This window comes from Equus caballus, chromosome 9, assembly GCF_041296265.1.
Source record: "Equus caballus isolate H_3958 breed thoroughbred chromosome 9, TB-T2T, whole genome shotgun sequence".
NCBI lineage: Eukaryota > Metazoa > Chordata > Mammalia > Perissodactyla > Equidae > Equus > Equus caballus.
The window spans coordinates 94,792,469-94,811,041 of record NC_091692.1 but is presented as its reverse complement, the minus strand read 5'-3'; the positions used below and the strand labels follow the sequence as shown (position 1 = coordinate 94,811,041).

Here is an 18,573-nt window from a genome sequence, read left to right as displayed (position 1 = left end):
TCTTCATAATTTCCTTCATTTCTGGGATAGAAAAAATAACTCTCAAGGGCCTTAGGTGCTCTAGTTTGACTGAAATAATTGTTGGATGTTTTGATCAAAATTGAACAAGGTATATTGATGTTATGGGCTGAATGTTTGCGTCTACCTCCAGATCCATATGTTAAACCCTAACCCCTAATGTGATTGTATTTGGAAATGAGGCCCTTGGGAGGTAATTAGGTATAGATTAGGTCATGAGGGACCCTCGTGATGGGATCAGTGCTCTGTAAGAAGAAGAGAAAGAAGAGCTCTTTCTCTGTGCACACGCACTGAGGAAAGACTACGTGAGGAGATAATAAGAAGATGGCCATCTGCAAGGCGCGGAGTGGGCCTCACCAGGAACTGAATCTGCTGGCACCTTGATCTTGGACTTCCCAGCCTGCAGAACTTTGAGAAATAAATGTTAACTGTTTAAGTCACCAGTCTATTTTATTATGTCAGCCGGAGCCGACTAAGACAATTGATTTTTAGTGAAGTTAATTAAGGAGTCCTCACTTCCCACTGACCAAATCATATGCTTATGAGAATGTTCAGATTTGTGGCAAGCTTCCTTCCAGCTTGGCATGTAGAACAGAGGTTAGCAGCCGCATGGCCTAGAGCTCTTTTATCTGTGTTTTTGTGACACTGGGTATTCGTGGTCGGGCCTAAGGTGTGGGACAGGAAGATTCAGTCAACATGGATCTGAATCCCAACTCTGTTCTTCTCTGTATGACTTTGAGCACATTATTTCACTTCCCTGAGGTCATTAAATATTTTTGTTATGAAACAATTTCAAACATAAAGATACAAAGAATAATAAAATAAATCCCCACATATCTATCATCCAGATTCAAAGGTTATCAAGATTTTCATATATTTACTTCATCTTTTGCTTTTCCTACCTGCTGAATTATTTTAAAGAAAATCCCAGAGACATAATTTCATTTCATACCTTCATTCTTTAGTATGCATTGCTAAAAAAATGGACATTCTCTTGTATAACCACAATGTAAATAATATACCTAAAAATTAATAATCAATTTTGGCTGCTTTTAACACCAATCCACAATCAAATTTCCCAGATTGTCCCTGAGTTAATTTTTACACCTTTGAAAGAGAGAGGATAATGCCTTTTTCACCTCCTTTTGGCAGGGATTTTGTGGGAAGGTATTACGTGCCTATTTTGGATCAAAACATATTGAAGTTCCAGTATATACCAGGATCTCTTGCCTTAGAGGTTTTATAGTCTGAATAACCTAGTACAGTCTTTGGCACATGGTAAGTCTCAGTAAGATGTAGCTGTGGGTGATGATTGCAGGTGTTTTAGTCATGCTGACTTCATGCTGAAAACAGGGCTAGTCTCCACTGAAGATGTGGTAGAAGTGCAAACTGTGTCTCTCTAGATCTGTTCTCTTTCGTCTGTGAGCGTCTCTCCATTTCTTTCTCTGGACGGGAAGCCTTCCTTTTCTGCCTAGCAAACTTGTATTCATCCTCTATTGTCAGCAGTGAAATTTCTGCAGCAAATATCACAAGTCTCTATGGTATCCTGTTTTACACACATTCAAGATGTGTGTAAAGTATTTGATAATCAATATACTGCAAGGCCAGTCTCATCCCCCCACTGCAGCCAGCAGCATTTTCACCTTTGGTATTTTCCATCCATCCAGCTCTGGTGGTCTAGTGGTTAAGATTCAGGGCTCTCACTAGCGCGGGTTCGTTTTCAGGTCAGGGGCCTGCACCACCTGTCTGTCAGTTGTCATACTGTGATGGCTGCGTATTGCTGTGATGCTTAAAGCTATGCCATCAGTATTTCAGATACCATCAGGGTCACCCATGGTGGACAGGTTTCAGTGGAACTTCCAGACTAAGACAGACCAGGAAGAAGGACCTGGCCACTCACTTCCAAAAAAATTGACCATGAAAACCCTGTGAATAACAGCAGACCATTGTCTGATATAGCGGAAAGGTGAGAGGATGGCACAAAAAACCAGGCAGGGTTCAACTGTGCTGTACACAGGGTCTCTAGGAATCAGAATCAACTTGACAGCAGTAACAACAAATTTTCCCTCCGGAGCCCCTGTGCTGCCTATACCAGTCAACCCTTTTGATGTCCACAGATGTTATCAACCTTAGCCAGTTTCCTCCTGCATGTACCTCAGGCAACTTCTCTGTCAAGTTTTGTTGTGTGTATACAGCTTATAATGATATATTATTATTCGTTCTATGCTCCTGTCATTCTTTCTAATAACGTAGCTAAACCTCCAAATATTATACTCATGGTTTTTGCTTCCAGAGTCCTATGACCCTTTACAAAGACCAAATGTCGCCTCTTCCATGAAGCCTTCTTTGGCGAAATTAGCTGCTTATGTGCTCTTCTCCCAGACTTTGATCCTGCCTCTGTAAAGTCACTTATAAGGAATTATATTTGACATTGTGTTCTCTTTCATCTTGGGACACCCTAAAAGTAGAGCCCACAGTACTTGTGTGTGACTGATGCTCAATGCCATGGGTACATAGTAGATGTTTGCTGAAAGTTGAATGGATGAGCGTAAGAATGAGTAAATTCAGGGAAGGTTAAAAAAAGATAAAGGAAGACAATAACTTGTTGAGGAAGTGATGTAAGGAGTAGTGAGTGGTGGAATGCCTCAAATGGTTATTTCAGCTGTTGTTTGTTGAAATAGAAAAACTTGTGAAATTATGCTTCCCCAGCCCAGGGATACCGGGAGAAAGAATGATCTCAGCCAGGGTGACAGTTCTTAGTATTGACAGATGTACCCAGAGCTGCTCTGCAGTTCCCGTGCTTGAAGGTAAACGAAGGGAGGAAGAGGATTTGGTCCAACTGCACTGGATGCTTTTGCTGGCGAATCAGTGGCTGTTATTCTACACTGTGTGGACAGAGAATGTGTGTCTTATTTTATTATTTTATTTTGCTCTTCAACAAAGAGTGATTCTTTCCTACCTCTTTGAATAAATGAGGTCAGCCAACCAACGCATGGTTCCTTAATATCTTCTGTGTTCTAAGCACTCTTGAAAAATTAGGGGGAAAAATAAAAAAGACAAGACTCTCTCCCTTTAAGGAGATTGTAGTCCAAATAAAATGTATTTTTAGCTGTTCAGCCTTAAAAAAAAATTTAAAGTGAAAATCACTTACAGTCTCAGCACTTAAAACACTTGGTGAGTTGACCTGTCTTTTGTCAAGGCCTAGAGAGACAATGAGAATCCACTAGCAATGAGTACTCCTAGCCTCCAGATTCTGATCTCTAAACACCATTTCTCACTAAGAGGATCCAGGGCTCCTTGGAGAAATGGTTTGATTCTAGAGCTGGGGCTGGAAATGAGCCAGAAAGATAACAAGCTATTGATGAATAATGGGGTCTTACCTAAAGGACACAGGAACCGACCTGAATGGGCCCCCACTGGCCAAAGATGGGACAATTTGAACATCAAAAAAGAATGAGATGGCAACCAATTGAAACACCAGATATATGAAAATGCCCCAGTTCATAATGATGCTAAGTAATATGTGACTCACTGGTCATCACTGGAGGTGGCTGGGGCACCAGTTCTCTACTCCAGTAAGTAAAGAGAAAGACCCAACCATTCGTTAACCCTCCTTTCTGTGTTTCAGGATAACCAAATGGCTCATGTAGAAAAAATCCTTCCTGGGGCTGGCCTGGTGGCGTAGTGGTTAAGTTCATGTACTCTGCTTTGGTGGCCCAGGGTTCACAGGTTTGGATCCCAGGCATGGACCTAGCACCACTAGTCAAGCCATGCTGTGGCAGCATCCCACATAAAATAGAGGAAGATTGGCACAGATGTTAGCTCCGGGCCAATCTTCCTCAAACAACAACAACAAAACAAAAACAAAACAAAAACAAAAAAAGAAGAAGAAAAAATCCTTCCTTACTATTTTGTAATCCTTGATAAGATAATAGATCTGGGCAACAATGTATAGCAGATGCTCAAATCCATTAGGAGAAAGGTCGATAGGAACTTTCTAATGGATGGATCACACTAACAATTGAACGTAAGCATTTAACTCTGGAGACTCCACTAAAATGATACCAAAGTCGTCAGCCGGTGGGAAAGCTGAGAGGCATTCCAAGTTCCTGTGCCCTGTAGAAGCTCCAGAAAGCAGTAGGCACTCTGGATGGGAGTGTGATGAGAGCAGTAGAAGTAGGAGAAGTTGCTGAGAGTCATCTCATGAATTGGTTATATCCTCAGATCTCCTCCTCTGCTCCTGGAGCAGGTGGCTGTCCCTCTTCCACCCCAGCAGAAGATTGGTATTTCACCTGATGGCAATTGAAAAGTCACCAGGCACAGCTGGAGAGGAGGGCCCCACCCAAATCAAGGGGAATAAGTGAATATTGAGATGTTCATCCCTTCACTTGGCTTCCATAGAACTCTGAGAATGCCCACAGCCAGGCTTGTACCCCACGGAGGCAATTCTTCCATGGAAAAACTACCAGACCAAAAGAAAAGGCCCCAAGCAGAAGCACAGTAGGATCCCTAATGAACCAGCACAGCAGGAGTGCCATGCGGTGAAGCCCATAGCCGCTGGGCCCCACTCATGTGCGTTATTCATGTGCGTTATAGTACTCAATGTGTACACTCTTGTCTCTATAGAAAAGCCATTCGCAGCTAAGCTGAGTAATATACCACAGGTACTTTTCCTTCTTGGGTAGCTTTGCAAGTGCATTAGGCATCACAAATGAATTCATTTCCGTCTTCATTTTGGCAGTGTTTACTGAGAGAGCATAATTCAGCTTAATAAGATATCTAAACCATGAGCACTCTGCCTAATAGGCAAATTAGGTCATTTGCATGCTATCAGCTGCAGCTCTTTGGCAGATTTATCATCTATAAATTGAAGGTGATTTGATTATTGAAATAATTTTGTTCATGTTGCAGATTAACATTACTGTATTGTATTCAAAATTAATTCTGGTCGCATTTCTGCCCTCCTGCTCTCTAGAGAATGATGCTTGGACACAGAAAACTCCTGTGGCAGCAGTTTGCCCCTTTCTGTGTGTGCCTGAGATCTATGAAGTCCTTGGCTGGATATTTGTTGTTTATGGTCACCAGTCTTAGTGGAGCGCTTGGCCTCACTTTGTGGCCATTTACTCTTTCTCTGTCGACTTTCTCCCATTTCCTTCAGTGCAATTGCATGGTAATGATTACAGTTAGCAATTGTTTCACTGTTCTCAGTGCTCATCTGTACCAGTCACTGTTTTCTGATGTGTTATCTCATTTGATCCTTAGCAATTCCTTAGTTAGGAAGTTAAGGCTCAGAAAGGCTGAACCGCTTCCCCTAAGGTGGTCACACACAGACAGGGAGAGACCTAGAAAGTGTCTGTTTATTGGGACCTGGTCTAACTCCGTTGCCCTAGGTCGCCCGGATGGTTGTGTCCTCCCATTACTCTTCTCCCCAAGTCCTCCATCTCTCCAGTTGGCAGTGACGGAGAAAGTAGAGGCCTGGAGGGAACTCCCTTTCCCACACCCATCCCAATTCCTAACTTTCCTCCTTCTTCTAAACAGCGTAGGGAGAAGACCGCAGACTTACTGCCAGACACACCATCTTTGACAAGCGGTTTAACTTCATTTGGTCTTAGTTTTTTCATTTGCAAAATGGGCACAGTAATGGCTGCCTTCCTGAGTTAGTACGAGTTTTAGCGCAGGAAAGTCTCTTGAGCTCTGGAGTGTTATAGAGTCTGTGAGCGTGTGTCTAGAGCACGTCCTAGACAATGAGCAAGCGTTATTTATTATTACCTATGTCCTGTCTTCTTCCCTCCTAGTGAAAGGGATGGGGACGGGGTGAGAAAGACAGTCTTACCTCACAAAGCTCTATTTTTATACCAAAAACGTTGACTTGTGGTTGTTCACTTAAATATCTATTATACAGATGGACTATAAAACCCTTGGGGACAGGGCCTGGCATTTGTCTTGGTACCTAGTAATTGCTGGAAAAATATTTAAATAATAAACTGATTCTCCAGTCCTGCCTGCCTATTGACTTTCTTGGAATTTGGTAAGGATTTATTCTGTTGGAAAATGAAATCTCCTAGGAGATCGTAACTTAATTTCCTTTTTATCCATAGGTCCTTAAAGGGAGCAGCTGCTAGTGAGTATTTGAATAAATTGAATAAAGCTTCTACTTTTTGTTTCTTGTGGTCACTGCTTCTTTATTTCTGTCAGAAGATTAGACTCATTGGGCTGTCAGGGGTTGGGTAGAGAATTTTATTTTTGCTCAAAACAAAAGAAAATCCAGAAGGCTCTCACTTTTGCTTTTGTTTAATTAGCCTTTATTTTGTTTTTATTTTCTCTTCAGAAAAGAAAGACGTGACTCAAAGCCTGGAGAACTATACGTCCAAATGTCCTGGGACGATGGAACTCATCACTCTCCCAGATGGCCTCGTGCTGCCTCCGGTGCCCTTCACCAAACTGCCCATCGTCAGGTAGGACAGACCCTTCTGGAATGCGAAGGGTGCCCTGTGCTCCAGAACGTTTCCCTTCAGTCTGATAGTGAAGGTGGGTCTTCAGAAGCATTTTCATTTTTTTTTTTTTAAAGATTTTATTTTTTCCTTTTTCTCCCCAACGCCCCCCGGTACATAGTTGTGTATTCTTCGTTGTGGGTTCTTCTAGTTGTGGCATGTAGGACGCTGCCTCAGCGTGGTCTGATGAGCAGTGCCATGCCCGCGCCCAGGATTCGAACCAACGAAACACTGGGCCGCCTGCAGCGGAGCGCGCGAACCTAACCACTCGGCCACGGGGCCAGCCCCAGAAGCATTTTCATTTTTTGTTGGCTATGTATGTGGTCCAATACCTCATGAAATCTCAGCAGCCGCCCTATGAGGTGTGAGTATTTTATAGACGGGAGAGTCAAGGCCAGTGCCTTACGTAACTGCCATAGTCGTGTGCCTGTCAGATGGCAGAGCCAGATGCAAACCCCTGTCTGTCTGCTTCCAAAGCCCGCGTCCTGAGCGCTCTGCTGTGATTGAAACAAACTCAACCTGTCACTCTTCTCCTCACAAGCTTCCAGCAGTTCCCCGTTTTCCTAGACTGGGATCCCTCACAACACAGCACAGCTCTTCGGACAGACCAGGCGCCTTCCCACTCGTGTGCCTCTGCTCCTGTTCCACCCTCTCCCTGGAGTTCATCTTTCTTCTCCCTGACTTTATTCTTTCCTGATACTTCCTCCTGCTGTCACCACCCTGCCGTTGGTTACAAGAGACTTCTGGCTTTCCATAGCTCCCACTGCCCACCTCTCTCACAGTGTTTGCACTGTGTGCAGTCCTGGAATCCCTTTTTATGTGACTGTCTCTCTTCACAGATTGTAAGATTTTAGGGAGCAGAGGCCCTTTGGCATGTGCAAAGTGGGTACTAAAAAAGGTTTCTGAACTACTCTCCTGAAATGATTTCTGATTTTCTGAAAGATTTGTTTGAAGACTGAAAAGAAACAGTTGAGACTTGATATTTTGCTGTTCATAGAAGTGCTATGACCTTAGGATACCATGTGATGAAGATGCTAAGCATCTTTGAAATGCTCTTTGCTTGGCTGTTGTTTCTCAGGTTCTACTTGGCCTTGCGATACTGTGGAAGGGGCTTGGGTGTGCCTCCCAGGTCCACGACATTACATGAGCAAGTCCCTTTACCTCCCTGGGCGTCAGTTTGCTTATCAGAAAAAAATTAAGAAAGAAAACCCATGACATTAGGTCATTAGAAGAATTCAGTGAAGTAACGTGTAAAAGTGTGTGGTCCGGTGCTTAATAAATGTGCGTTTTCTCTCTCCATGCGTTTCCTTGGGGACAAGTGTAATACTGCCAAATGAAATGGTTTTGTTCCTGAAGCGAGAAATGTATGCTCCTGAGAAGTGAGGGCAGAAAGGGTCAGTGTGCACAGAAGTCCCTGGCAGGCTACCCTTGAATTTTAAGAGGATGTCCCAATGGGCACTCGTGTAGTTCATCAGACAGAGTTGGCAGGCTGCCCCATCTAAAAGTTGGCTAGGCTGTGGCCTGAAAAGGTGCTCTTGCTGCTACTTGGAATTTCCGGGAGCAGACCTGCAGCCCCTCAGCGTGGAGGGCCCCCGGGGAAGGGTGTGGTGGTTCTGCTGTGTGTGCTGCTTCCTCATCGCTGATACAAACTAGGGAGGTTAGGGTCCTTGCTGGGCCTTTCTGTGGTAAGACTTAAAGTGGAATGTGTTTGATTTGGGATTAAGGGCATGATGCATTTTTTTAAAAAATTAAAGACTAGAAAAGTCTTTCTTCATAATTTTTTATCATCATGACCTGGATAATTTGTACATTTAGATAGCCATGCATAATAGAATATCCTGAACCTAGTAGAACATTCTGGGCTTTTGATGCTGCATCTAGACCTCCACGCTCTCAGGCCTTTTGTCAGTGGAGCTGGGGAGGGTTGGTTCTGGCATTTTATTGGGACTGAGGGAGAAAGTGCTCCTTCTCTTCGGAGAGACACTGGAAGAGAAACAGGCTGGGTCACAGAGGCAGCCCGGGGTGGAAGTTGGGTCTCTTGGGTTTGTTCTTCACTAGTGGCCTTGGGCCTTGGCCTCTGTGAGACTTAGTTTCCTTGTCTTTAAAATGGGCTTAAAAATTGCTCCTCACAGGGTTGTTGGTTTTGTTTTAGCTGAGCTGATACGTACAAAAGCATGGAGCCTGGTGCCGGGCACATGGTGAGTGCTCAGGACATCTTAGTTTTCTTCTTGGAGACATTTTTACACCTATATTTTTAAACAGTGAAAACTGAAGAAAATGCTGTAATATTAACATTTCAATCCTTTAGCTGTTTAAAAACATTAGCGAGAACAGTTTGGGTAAAAGCAGGATAGTCTGACATTTGGGCAAGTACTGTTAAGCCTGCTCTGAATGTGGTTTTTTGGCAGTGTGTCTCTTTACCATCAGGGTCTCTGGCCCATGTTGAACTCCCTTCTGAACAGCTTGATCAGCCTTGCCCTGGGACCCAGGGCCATTTGTCTTGCCCAGTGTGGTCATGGACTCTTTTTAAAAATCTGATTTTATGTATTACCCACCATTTGTGTAAATGCGTTTTTAATAGATTTGGGGGACTTTGAGCTAGAGAAATAAGCCCTGTTTGTCCTGGTGCCTCATTCCTCCCTGATCTCTTTGAAAACTGAAAAGAAATACTGCACAAGATTAGGTACAGGAAACCCAGTGGATGGGTTCTTTAGCAAAATGGAAGGAAATTTCTTTGGAACATTTAGAAAGTCAGAGTCTCACAGCCTGCTTTGCTCCCCACTGCTTATAGAACAAGATCCAATTTGCTTGCTTTGTGGGGCTCACAGGCCCTCTGTGGCCAGCTCCGTCTCTAGACGTTGATTGTAAGCTCCTGTTCCTCTGGTCCCGCCAGCGCCCCCGCCCTTGTGGGACACTCAGAGGCGGCCAGACATGCACCGGGGCTTATTCCTTTGTTCAGGCCTCGTCTTCTGCGGGCAGTGCCTTTGCCTCCCTTCCTCCGCCTGATGGTAGTCATCTTTCAAGGTTTAGTTCAAGGATTATCTCCTCCATAAAGCCTTTGCCTAAAGCCATCCAGGTAGAGATAGCTACATCTTCTGTATAAATTATGAATCCTTTCAGCAGTGTTTGCTTACTTTAATGTATTGGTCAGATTTGATTTTTGTGCTGTTTTCCCAAATTTTTGCCATTTGAATGTATGAAGAATGAGGATAAATGTGATGTCCTTGCTCCACAATTCTTCAGCCTCTATCACTTTTCTTTTTCCTTGTCAAAGTAAGATCTTTTTTCTCCGAAGATACACCATGGATCATACTTCCAGAACATGCTATATGCTGTTTCCTTCTCTAAACTTCTCTCTGTCACAATTATGTGTGACGGATACTGATGCATAAATATTTCTTTAGGTTTCAGAAAGGAAAGACAGTAACTAAAATTTATTGATGTATCTTATGTTTGCCAAGCATTAATGAACTCTCTTCATGTAAAATTGGAAAAACCGTAAGATTTTGTTCAGTAGTCTTGTGTTCAAATCCTTTATTTTGCAGGTAATTGAGTGACTTTGATTGAGCCCTGTTTCCTCTTCTCGAACTTGGGTTGGTGATACAATCCTCTCATATATGGATCAAGTAGAAAGTGCAGGAATGCGATTTGTGAGCAGGAAAGCTCTCTGCAGACGCAAGTTCTTACGGAAGTTTGAGGGGTCTTCCTCTCATTCTTTAGAAGTCACTTTGCTATTCCCTGCCAGGTGTGACTTGTTTGTACGTTACATTGAGTGAACTGAACTAAGTTCCGTCACTCTCTCAAGAAATGCTGAATGAAAGGTAACTTTATTTATTTTTTAATTCATGTTATCCACAGCCAGCCAGCCTCAGAGCTGGAAAATCGAAGAGTGGTAATTATGTTGACCCAGACGTCTCTTTGCTCCTCATGTTAGCAGATCATTGTCTCACTTCTCAGAATAGTGAACCAGTTATGGAGCTGGTGAACTCTGGTGTGGAAAGGAATCTTTCACTGTGAGGTTACTGTAGACACGATGGTGGGTTTCCCCCTTTTTCTTTCTCTCTCTCTCTTTTTTTTAACCAGATAAAATACCAAATCACTGTTAGAAGGTATGTGTTTTGCTTGGTCTCTCTGTGCCCAAGTTTTATCATTTGGAAAGTAAAGAGTTGGTCGTTCTTCTTCATTTCACAAAGATGTAAGTGCCGGGATTGGTACTAATTGCCCAGATGTAGAGATAGAAGATACATCTCTTACTTTAGACTGCTAGCCTAGTGGGGGAGACAGGCAAGTGTTACCATGGTTAACCTCCTTCCCCATGAGGAGCTCTGACACCTGTGCTGGGCTGCTGCCACTCCCACGGACCCTTCTCGCCCGCTCAGGCTCTGCTTCCCCATCCTCGGCATTCCCTCCAGCCTGACACCTGCTCCTGTGCCCCCCTGGCTCTGCCCTCCCTAATGGCTTCAGGACTGAATTGCTGGGGGCAGGAGGGAAAGGGGAAGGAAGCTTTTTCATCTGTTTTGATCAATAAATAAGCTTGCCCTTAGGATTTGGGTCCAGCATGAACTGGGCTCACCCAAAAATGATTTTAAGTGAGTGTGATGCAGGTACTTTTGCCTTATTTCATAAAACATTTGAGGCTGCTCATATAAATATTTTGTTAAAAATAGTTAAAGTCACTTGAGAGAAAGGAAAGTTAGGGTGGGACAGGGAAATGAAGTGATAGTGCACAGAAATCATGAGATCCTCCATAGTGGCTGGAGATGGGGAAAAGCGAGATTCTGATATAGCTGGCTAGCTAGCTAACTAACTAACTAACTAACAAACAAGTAAAGAAGGGAATGTGTTTGGTTAGAGGATTCTCTGTCTCATAAACAGACACGTACTGGTCACACTGGAGAAATACACCTCTTCGTGGTAATGAGGCTTAAGGAAACTCCTCTTGTGGATTCTCTTAAAGAGAACATTTTGACATGTTGAGTAACATTCTCAACAACATCCCCACAGAGTTGTAAAGCAGGTTCTCATGGTTATTTTTCAGTTAGCATTCCTCGGTGCAAACTGAGGCTTGATGCCGGAGCAGGATCGAGTAAACCCAGCTCTCCAGAGGACCCAGCACTGTGGTCCAACATGCAGCACTGCTCTGGACTGCGTCTCTGTGTCCCCCCAAATTCGTATGTTGAAGCTCTAATTTCCCCAGTGGGATGGTATTTGGAGGTGGGCCTTTGGGAGGTCATTAGGCTTAGATGAGGTCAGGAGGGTGGGGCCCCCATGATGGGATTAGTGCCCTTCTAAGGAGATGAAGGGACCAGAACTCTTTCTCTCCTCCATGTGAGGATACAGTGAGAAGGCAGCCATCTGTGAACCAGGAGGAGGGCCCTTATCAAGAACCCAACCATGCTGGCAGCCTGATCTTGGACTTACAGCTTTCAGAACTGTGGGAAATAAAAGTTTGTTGTTTAAGCTGCCCAGTCTCTGGTATTCTGTGATGGCAGGCCAGCTGACTGAGACAAGCACTCTCATAGTCTGGCTTGTTCCAGCCATACAACTTAGAATAATAGAGTAATGGATGGACTGCTTATACATCAAGCATTCCTTCATGAATGTGATTTCTCATAAGTAAGCTTTTGGCAAGAATTAGGCAGCAGAGAACTCAAAATTATATTTTCAGGCAAGAAAAAAAGATGGTAGGTGTTCTCTGATGCTGGTTGAGGGTGGTAGACCTGTATTCTTGGTATTCAGTCAGTGCCTGGAGCACGGCAGGTGTTCAGTGAATTTGTGTGGGATGGTTAAATGTTCGCACCGCATGTGGGATTGTCGCCCTCTTACACAATCAGTGTTCCTCATCTCTCTCTGGAGAGGGCTGATGCAGTCCTTATGGACTGGCTCAGTGTTTTTCATTAGCAAACAAGTCTGGGATCATTTTAATGTATTAACCAAATGTTTCAAGGACCTATGCCTGGGAACATGGACTTTATCAGTTTAATTAAAAAAATGTCAAGTGAGGCGTTGCAAGTCAACCCCGGTAGCCATAGGATGAGGTCAGTAATATGTACAATTGAAGACTAAAACTCCTGATAAGTGTTACAGAATAAGTTGGTTGAAAAATGACCACATCTGTGAGTGAATTATCAGGCTTGCTGTATAGAATTGTTAGACATAGCTAATTTAATGTTGGTGGTGCCTCATAATTATGATTTTGGTTTTGGAAGAGATGATTGGAGCCATCTTTTTTTTTTCTGTTGAGGACTTTCCTAGTTTTTGACAATGGAACCATTTCATCAGTTTATAGGGAAATATTTACCTGTTCTGTGTAGCATGGGAGCATGAACTGGGCTGACCCAAAAATGGTTTCAAGTAATCATGATGCAAGTTAATAAAAAAAAAAAAGGGGCCAAAGTACATCCTTGTTTTAATTCCATTCTAAAATCCAGTTAATCACATATTTATTGAGTGCCTTGACCCAATGGTAAATGCTGGGGCTTCAGTAATGGTCAAGCATGAGGCCATTTGCAGGAGGCTGCCAAACCCATATCCCGTTACTACCACCCAGAGTTAAAGCAGAGGAAAGTTCAATTAGAACAATAGAAACCTTATTCCCTACAGAATTCCCCACAAAAATGATAATATGCACAAAACCCAATACTAGTCATGTAGATTATTCATACACTACAAGTTGTGAATTATCAAAGAAGACATTGGAGTCGAGTTTAGATTCCATTTACAGTGAACCAGCGAGTCTCTGATTTGGGGCTGGGGCGGGTGTTGGCTGACTATCTTTTGATGAACTGACATGGAGCTCCTTCAGGCTGGCAAAGGGCTCTGCAGTTAATGAGGGTGTTATATTGACAAGGATCACAATGTGCTTTGTGTTGCTTTGAGTGGCTTTGGTGCTTTTTTTTCTTTTTAAAGATTTTATTTTTCCTTTTTCTCCCCAAAGCCCCCTGATACATAGTTGTATATTTTTAGTTGTGGGTCCTTCTAGTTGTGGCATGTGGGGTGCTGCCTCAGCATGGCTTAATGAGTGGTGCCATGTCTGCGCCCAGGATCTGAACCAGTGAAACCCTGGGCTACCAAAGCAGAGTGCACGAACTTAACCACTTGGTCACGGGGCCGGCCCGCTTTGGTCCTTTTAAAACTTAAACTTGTAAGTTAACTATACTGTTTGAGGAAGGATTATAGGCATTTATTCAAAAAGTGACTTAGTGCTACAACATTCAGGGCAGTTTCTCTTGGTTTATGAAACAGGGCAAAGTTGGCCTCCCAGAGACCAATCAGGATGTGTCTTCTTCTGTGATATCACAAAGTTCATGGCATTGTCCAGAATCTTCTGTCACACTTGGTATAATCGCCAAGCCCATAACCTCCCTATGGATTTCTGAAACTAGAGCTTTTTGAAGATAATAAATGTATAGCGGCATTCAGGAGCAAGAGTGCAGTGGTGGCGCATCATAAACCTGGCTGGCATGCTGTGCCCTTTCCAGCTGTCTCAGTCATGCCTGGGCTTCGAGGGGTGGGTGGCCTCCACATGGTTCTGAATGTGGGGCAGGGGGGCCAGTTTCAGTTGTTGCCTGTCTGTTCAGCAATATCCAGTAGGTTCTTAGATAAGTTCCTACCATATATACGGTTGAGGGACTAAAAACCAAGGAAGAAAATGTGCCTTGTTTTTTCTTGTGTCATTCCTCAACCAATTTGTTTTATGTCGCTTTCCTAATTAATGTCCCACTGTTGCTTTGCATGGTCCCAATTAGGCACAGAATGCTGAGGAAAGTCAGGTTTTTGAAATGTCAACAGTTTCCAAACGGAATCTCTAAATATAATCCTTGTCTTGGATGCTTTATCCCTGGAATTCTGCTTTGCTGTTGGCAGCGTCGTAGACTAAATGTAATACTGTTGGTTCTGCAGCGCTTCATGCTAAATGCATTATGTTTCCTTTCGGTCAGATGCCATGAACAATTGTTTTTCTGTAGGGTGCGTTTTATAAAGAGACATTCGATGTTAAATTTTGAGTTATGAATGAGTGTTGCGACTGCTTGTTGGGTTACTTTTCTGGCTGACCATGCCCTCAGACATCCTTTGCATATTTCAAGAACCTTTTATGTGACCCGGAATTTCTGTGCTTGCATTGATGATTCCTGTAGAATCACAGATGACATCACACTTTTAGGTGGTGACTGTGATGTGGAGTAGAAAGCTATTTGTGTTCCAAAAAAACCCGGAATCATTTTACAAACGAGTGAACTCTAAGGCTCAAGTAAACTGTGCCCTGGTCCACGGTTCAGCAGCATGCTCACAGCACGGTTGGGACCAGAACCTAGTTTCTTTACTCCAGTCCAGTGGTGGGATCTGTGCACCAGGGACTTGGCTCTCTGTGTATATAAACAAGTATTGTTTCAAGGAGGGGAAGAGAAGGGCTTTTGCACACCTGCTGTGGTCAGGCACTATTATAAGGACTTTACATGTTAACTCACTTAGTCCTCAGAGTAACCTGCTACAGTTTGAAGGTATCCGCTTCAGACCACTCCTCTGCTGCCTGAGTTTGGAATCAATAGAAAGAAACATCTGTCTCAGGCAGATGGAAAAACAGCAAACGGCATGGCTCAGGTTGGCCATGTGTTACCCCAGTCTCTAGCAAAGCTGGGCAACTGTACGCTCTTTCATAGGGGCAGGCCCCTTTCGCTCCATGCAGAGAGCAGGACAGATGTGCTCTCTGCAGCAGGCAGGCCCCAGGAGGAGGGCCTGAGCAGTGCACCCCTGGTTCTCCTTCCAAATTTACCACCTCCCTCAGGAGGAGTGAGGGACGGACAGAGTGAGGTCAGGACTGTTCCTCTAAGGACATCCCTCCCTGTGGAAACATGGAACTAGGGAAGCGAAGTGTTCTCTTTCCCCACAACATTTTCAGATACCTATTATTTTTCCTAAGTGAAAAAATTGAGGTCCAGGGAGATGAAGTAATCTGTGCAAGTTGTACAGCTGGTGGGTCCTTCAGACTACAGTCAGCATCTGCGCACTGCTGAAGGGTGCTTCTCAGGAGCCCACTGAGAACCCACTGCAGGCGAGTCCCTTTTGGTTGGATGTGTGTGGACATAAGATGCACATCAAGTGTGGTGTCGCGGCCAGCTTGTAGGTTGGCTCATCGTGGTCCAGCGCAGTGCAGCAGGTGCTTTTTGATCGTTCACAAGGGCCTGGGATTTGTAAGTGTTAGTAATGAACTGCTTGGCCTTGAGTCTATAGTTTGGAAAGATTGAGAAGCTGAGTTTGAAATTCAACCTTCGGGAGTTCATTCATTCAACGTTTACTGAGAGCTGCGCATTAATGTGTTGCTCTAAGCACCGGCCTAGAGACAAATAAGGCCCTGGGTGCCCCTGTCCTCAGAAAGCTCACAGCTGACCTGAAACAGATAAAAAATTAAGTGACTCTGATCTTGTGTGATGAAAGCGTACTGGGATATGTGCAGACAAGGGAGTCAGAGAACGTGTGTAAGATGTAATCCTTGGTCTGAAGAATTTTGGATTGTAAGCTCTGTCTGCTTCCTTGGTTACTGTGGGAAATAGATGGGAATCATGCGTGTGATCCTGACCCTCAGGGCTGGGACGTTGTCAGTGCCTGTTTGTTGAGTGCTGTAGGGATGCTCGTGCACAGGATAGGCTGGCACTATGTGTCTGAGATTCCCTCCAGTTGAGAAAGGAGGTGATTTTGTGGATTACTGCAACAAAGGTTTGTGTCTCATTCACACAAAGTAATGCAAGTTGGGCAGTTCTCCAGGGCAGCTGACCTCCCTGAGGTTACTCAGTGATCCAGGCTGCATCCAGCTTCTGCTCCACCTTCTCGATATCTGGCCATGATTGCCACATGGTGGAAGGGAGAGCTGGAGGCTGGCACACTGCTTTAAAGTGCTTTATCTCAGAGGTACGTGTGTTGCTTCCTCTGACAACCCACTGGCCGTATCTTCCTGCAGGAAGGCTGGGGGTGGGGAGAGGAGGAGCAGTAGATGTGGCAGGAGCAGTAAGTGTCACTGCCAAACCTTCTAATCTTCCCCCTGCCTCCACCCCTTGTCCTTTCAGTCTCTGGCCTCAGAATATTCCAGATCCTAACCCCCATCTTGCCTAGTTGGGCACAAGGGAAGTGACAGGTGCTGTGGTTTAAGAGCACAGTGTCTCCTGCTGTCACCAATTTCCAGCCATGGGATTTGGGCAATATTTTAATCTCTCTTGTGTCAATTTCCTCATTGATAATGTGGAGACAGTAGTAATAGTACCCAGTCTAGGAAGGTGCTTGTGATGTTTAATTGAGATAATACATATGAAGTGGTTAGCATGGGGCCTGAATGTCCTCAGGCTCCATAGATTGTTAAATCTTCAATAAATGCTAGCTAATTGATCTGAGCATGAGTATTGATTAGCAGACATCCACAGCTGGGAAAGCAATTTAAGATACAGACTATGCTGATGGAGAATAAGTCATTCACTTAAATAAAGCAGACGCCACTATTAACCCTTGCACATGGAACCCTTGGATATTACAGATCAAGGCTGCACTTCTGTTTGCCATGGGCCTGCCCATCAGGAAGGAGAGAGGCAGCGAGAGAAGAGAACCAGCCTTTCTTTGTTGAGCAGTAGACACAGTACCAGGAGCGTGTAGTTGAATTCTCACAACAGTTTTGTGAGGGAGGGGCCTTGTCTGCATTTCATAGACAAGGAACCTAAGTTTAGAGAAGGCAGGGCATGTGTTCACAGGCATATAGCTGGCAAGTAGCACAGTTCAGTTTTCAGTCTGGCCCTTCTGACCCTAAAACAGCCAGAGCTGGAGCTGGCAGAGGGGCATGGCTGCCGCCTGGCCCCATGGAGTTGTTCTTGTCTCCCAGAGTGGTCCTGAGTGATCGCCTGCACCGTTCTTCTGCATTGTCCTGCTGAGTTTGAGTGCTTTCTCTTCCCTCAGTTTATCTGCTGTTAGATTTACTGTTTTTCTAACGTGATATTTGGTATTTATGCTGAAACCAAGCTAACAAGGCGGTTGAAGTATTTTTGTTCCATTTGAAACAATAGGCGTGTGAAACTGTTGAACCTTCCTGCCAGCCTCCGGCCACAGAAAATGAAAAGCTTGCTGAATCAGAACGTGTCGACCAAGAGCCCCTTCATCTACTCACCAATTATTGCACACAACCGTGGAGAAGAGCGGAACAAGAAAATAGGTAGGACCATTTATCCTGGCTTTCTAGCTGTACTCTGCCACTTGACTTCCAATGGCTTTTCTAGATTTTTAAAATATTAGGCTTCCAGTCCAGTCCATTCATGCATGTGCACACACAAGTATGAATGTATGCACATACTGTCCTGTGCACACACAGTATGTGTGCACACACTCTCATGCACACACACATAATGCATGCATGCACACACAGTATGCATGCATGTACATACGCTGATGTACACACTCAGTATGCATGTATGTGCATGCTCTCATGTGCACACGCAGTATGCATACATGTGCACCCTCTCATGTGCACACAGTATGCATGCATGCACATACTCATGTTCACACACAGTATGCATGTGTATGCACACTCTCATATGCACACACAGTATGCATGCGTGTGATGCTTTCATGTAAATTTATTCAGTTTGCTGCCTTTGTCAGGCAGTTGCCCATGGATCTGATTTTTAAGAATCTATTTCATAAAAGGTGATTTTTTGTGTAAGTTCTAGAAACCAGAAGACCTCTGTTGTTTGAGACTTATACAAACTACAGAAGAGTGCTAAGTGGAGATCAGAGTGGTTTTCCAAGGCCTGAAGTGACTTCTGAATCATCAAAGATTAAAGGTTGACTTATGTTCAGGATTGACTGGGGGATAAGGACATTATATTATTTTCGCCTTTGAACACTGCACCCCTCGTTTTGTATCAGAGCTAAGGATAGCCAGTTCTGAGATGCCCGATGACTCAGCGAGGAAAGATGGGATTCTGTTGCGGCATAGATTGGGCAGGAACACTCTCAGTCTTGAGAATCTCTATGTGCTTTTCTTTGTGCAGAACTCCCTGGTTACTTGCCAGCACCTGGCCTGCTCATT

General features: G+C 44.1%; 1 protein-coding gene across 9 annotated transcripts in view; it reads left to right on the top strand.

Annotated features, from left to right (window-relative positions):
• The window catches only part of TRAPPC9 (trafficking protein particle complex subunit 9), a 622,816-nt gene that overhangs the window by 117,610 nt on the left and 486,633 nt on the right, over nt 1–18,573 (top strand). For all 9 annotated transcript variants that reach the window (XM_005613305.3, XM_005613304.4, XM_005613301.4 and 6 more), the window contains 2 exons: nt 6,347–6,473; nt 17,552–17,697. In XM_005613305.3, coding sequence (XP_005613362.1) covers nt 6,347–6,473; nt 17,552–17,697 — 273 coding nt within the window. The remainder of the gene's footprint in view (nt 1–6,346; nt 6,474–17,551; nt 17,698–18,573) is intronic.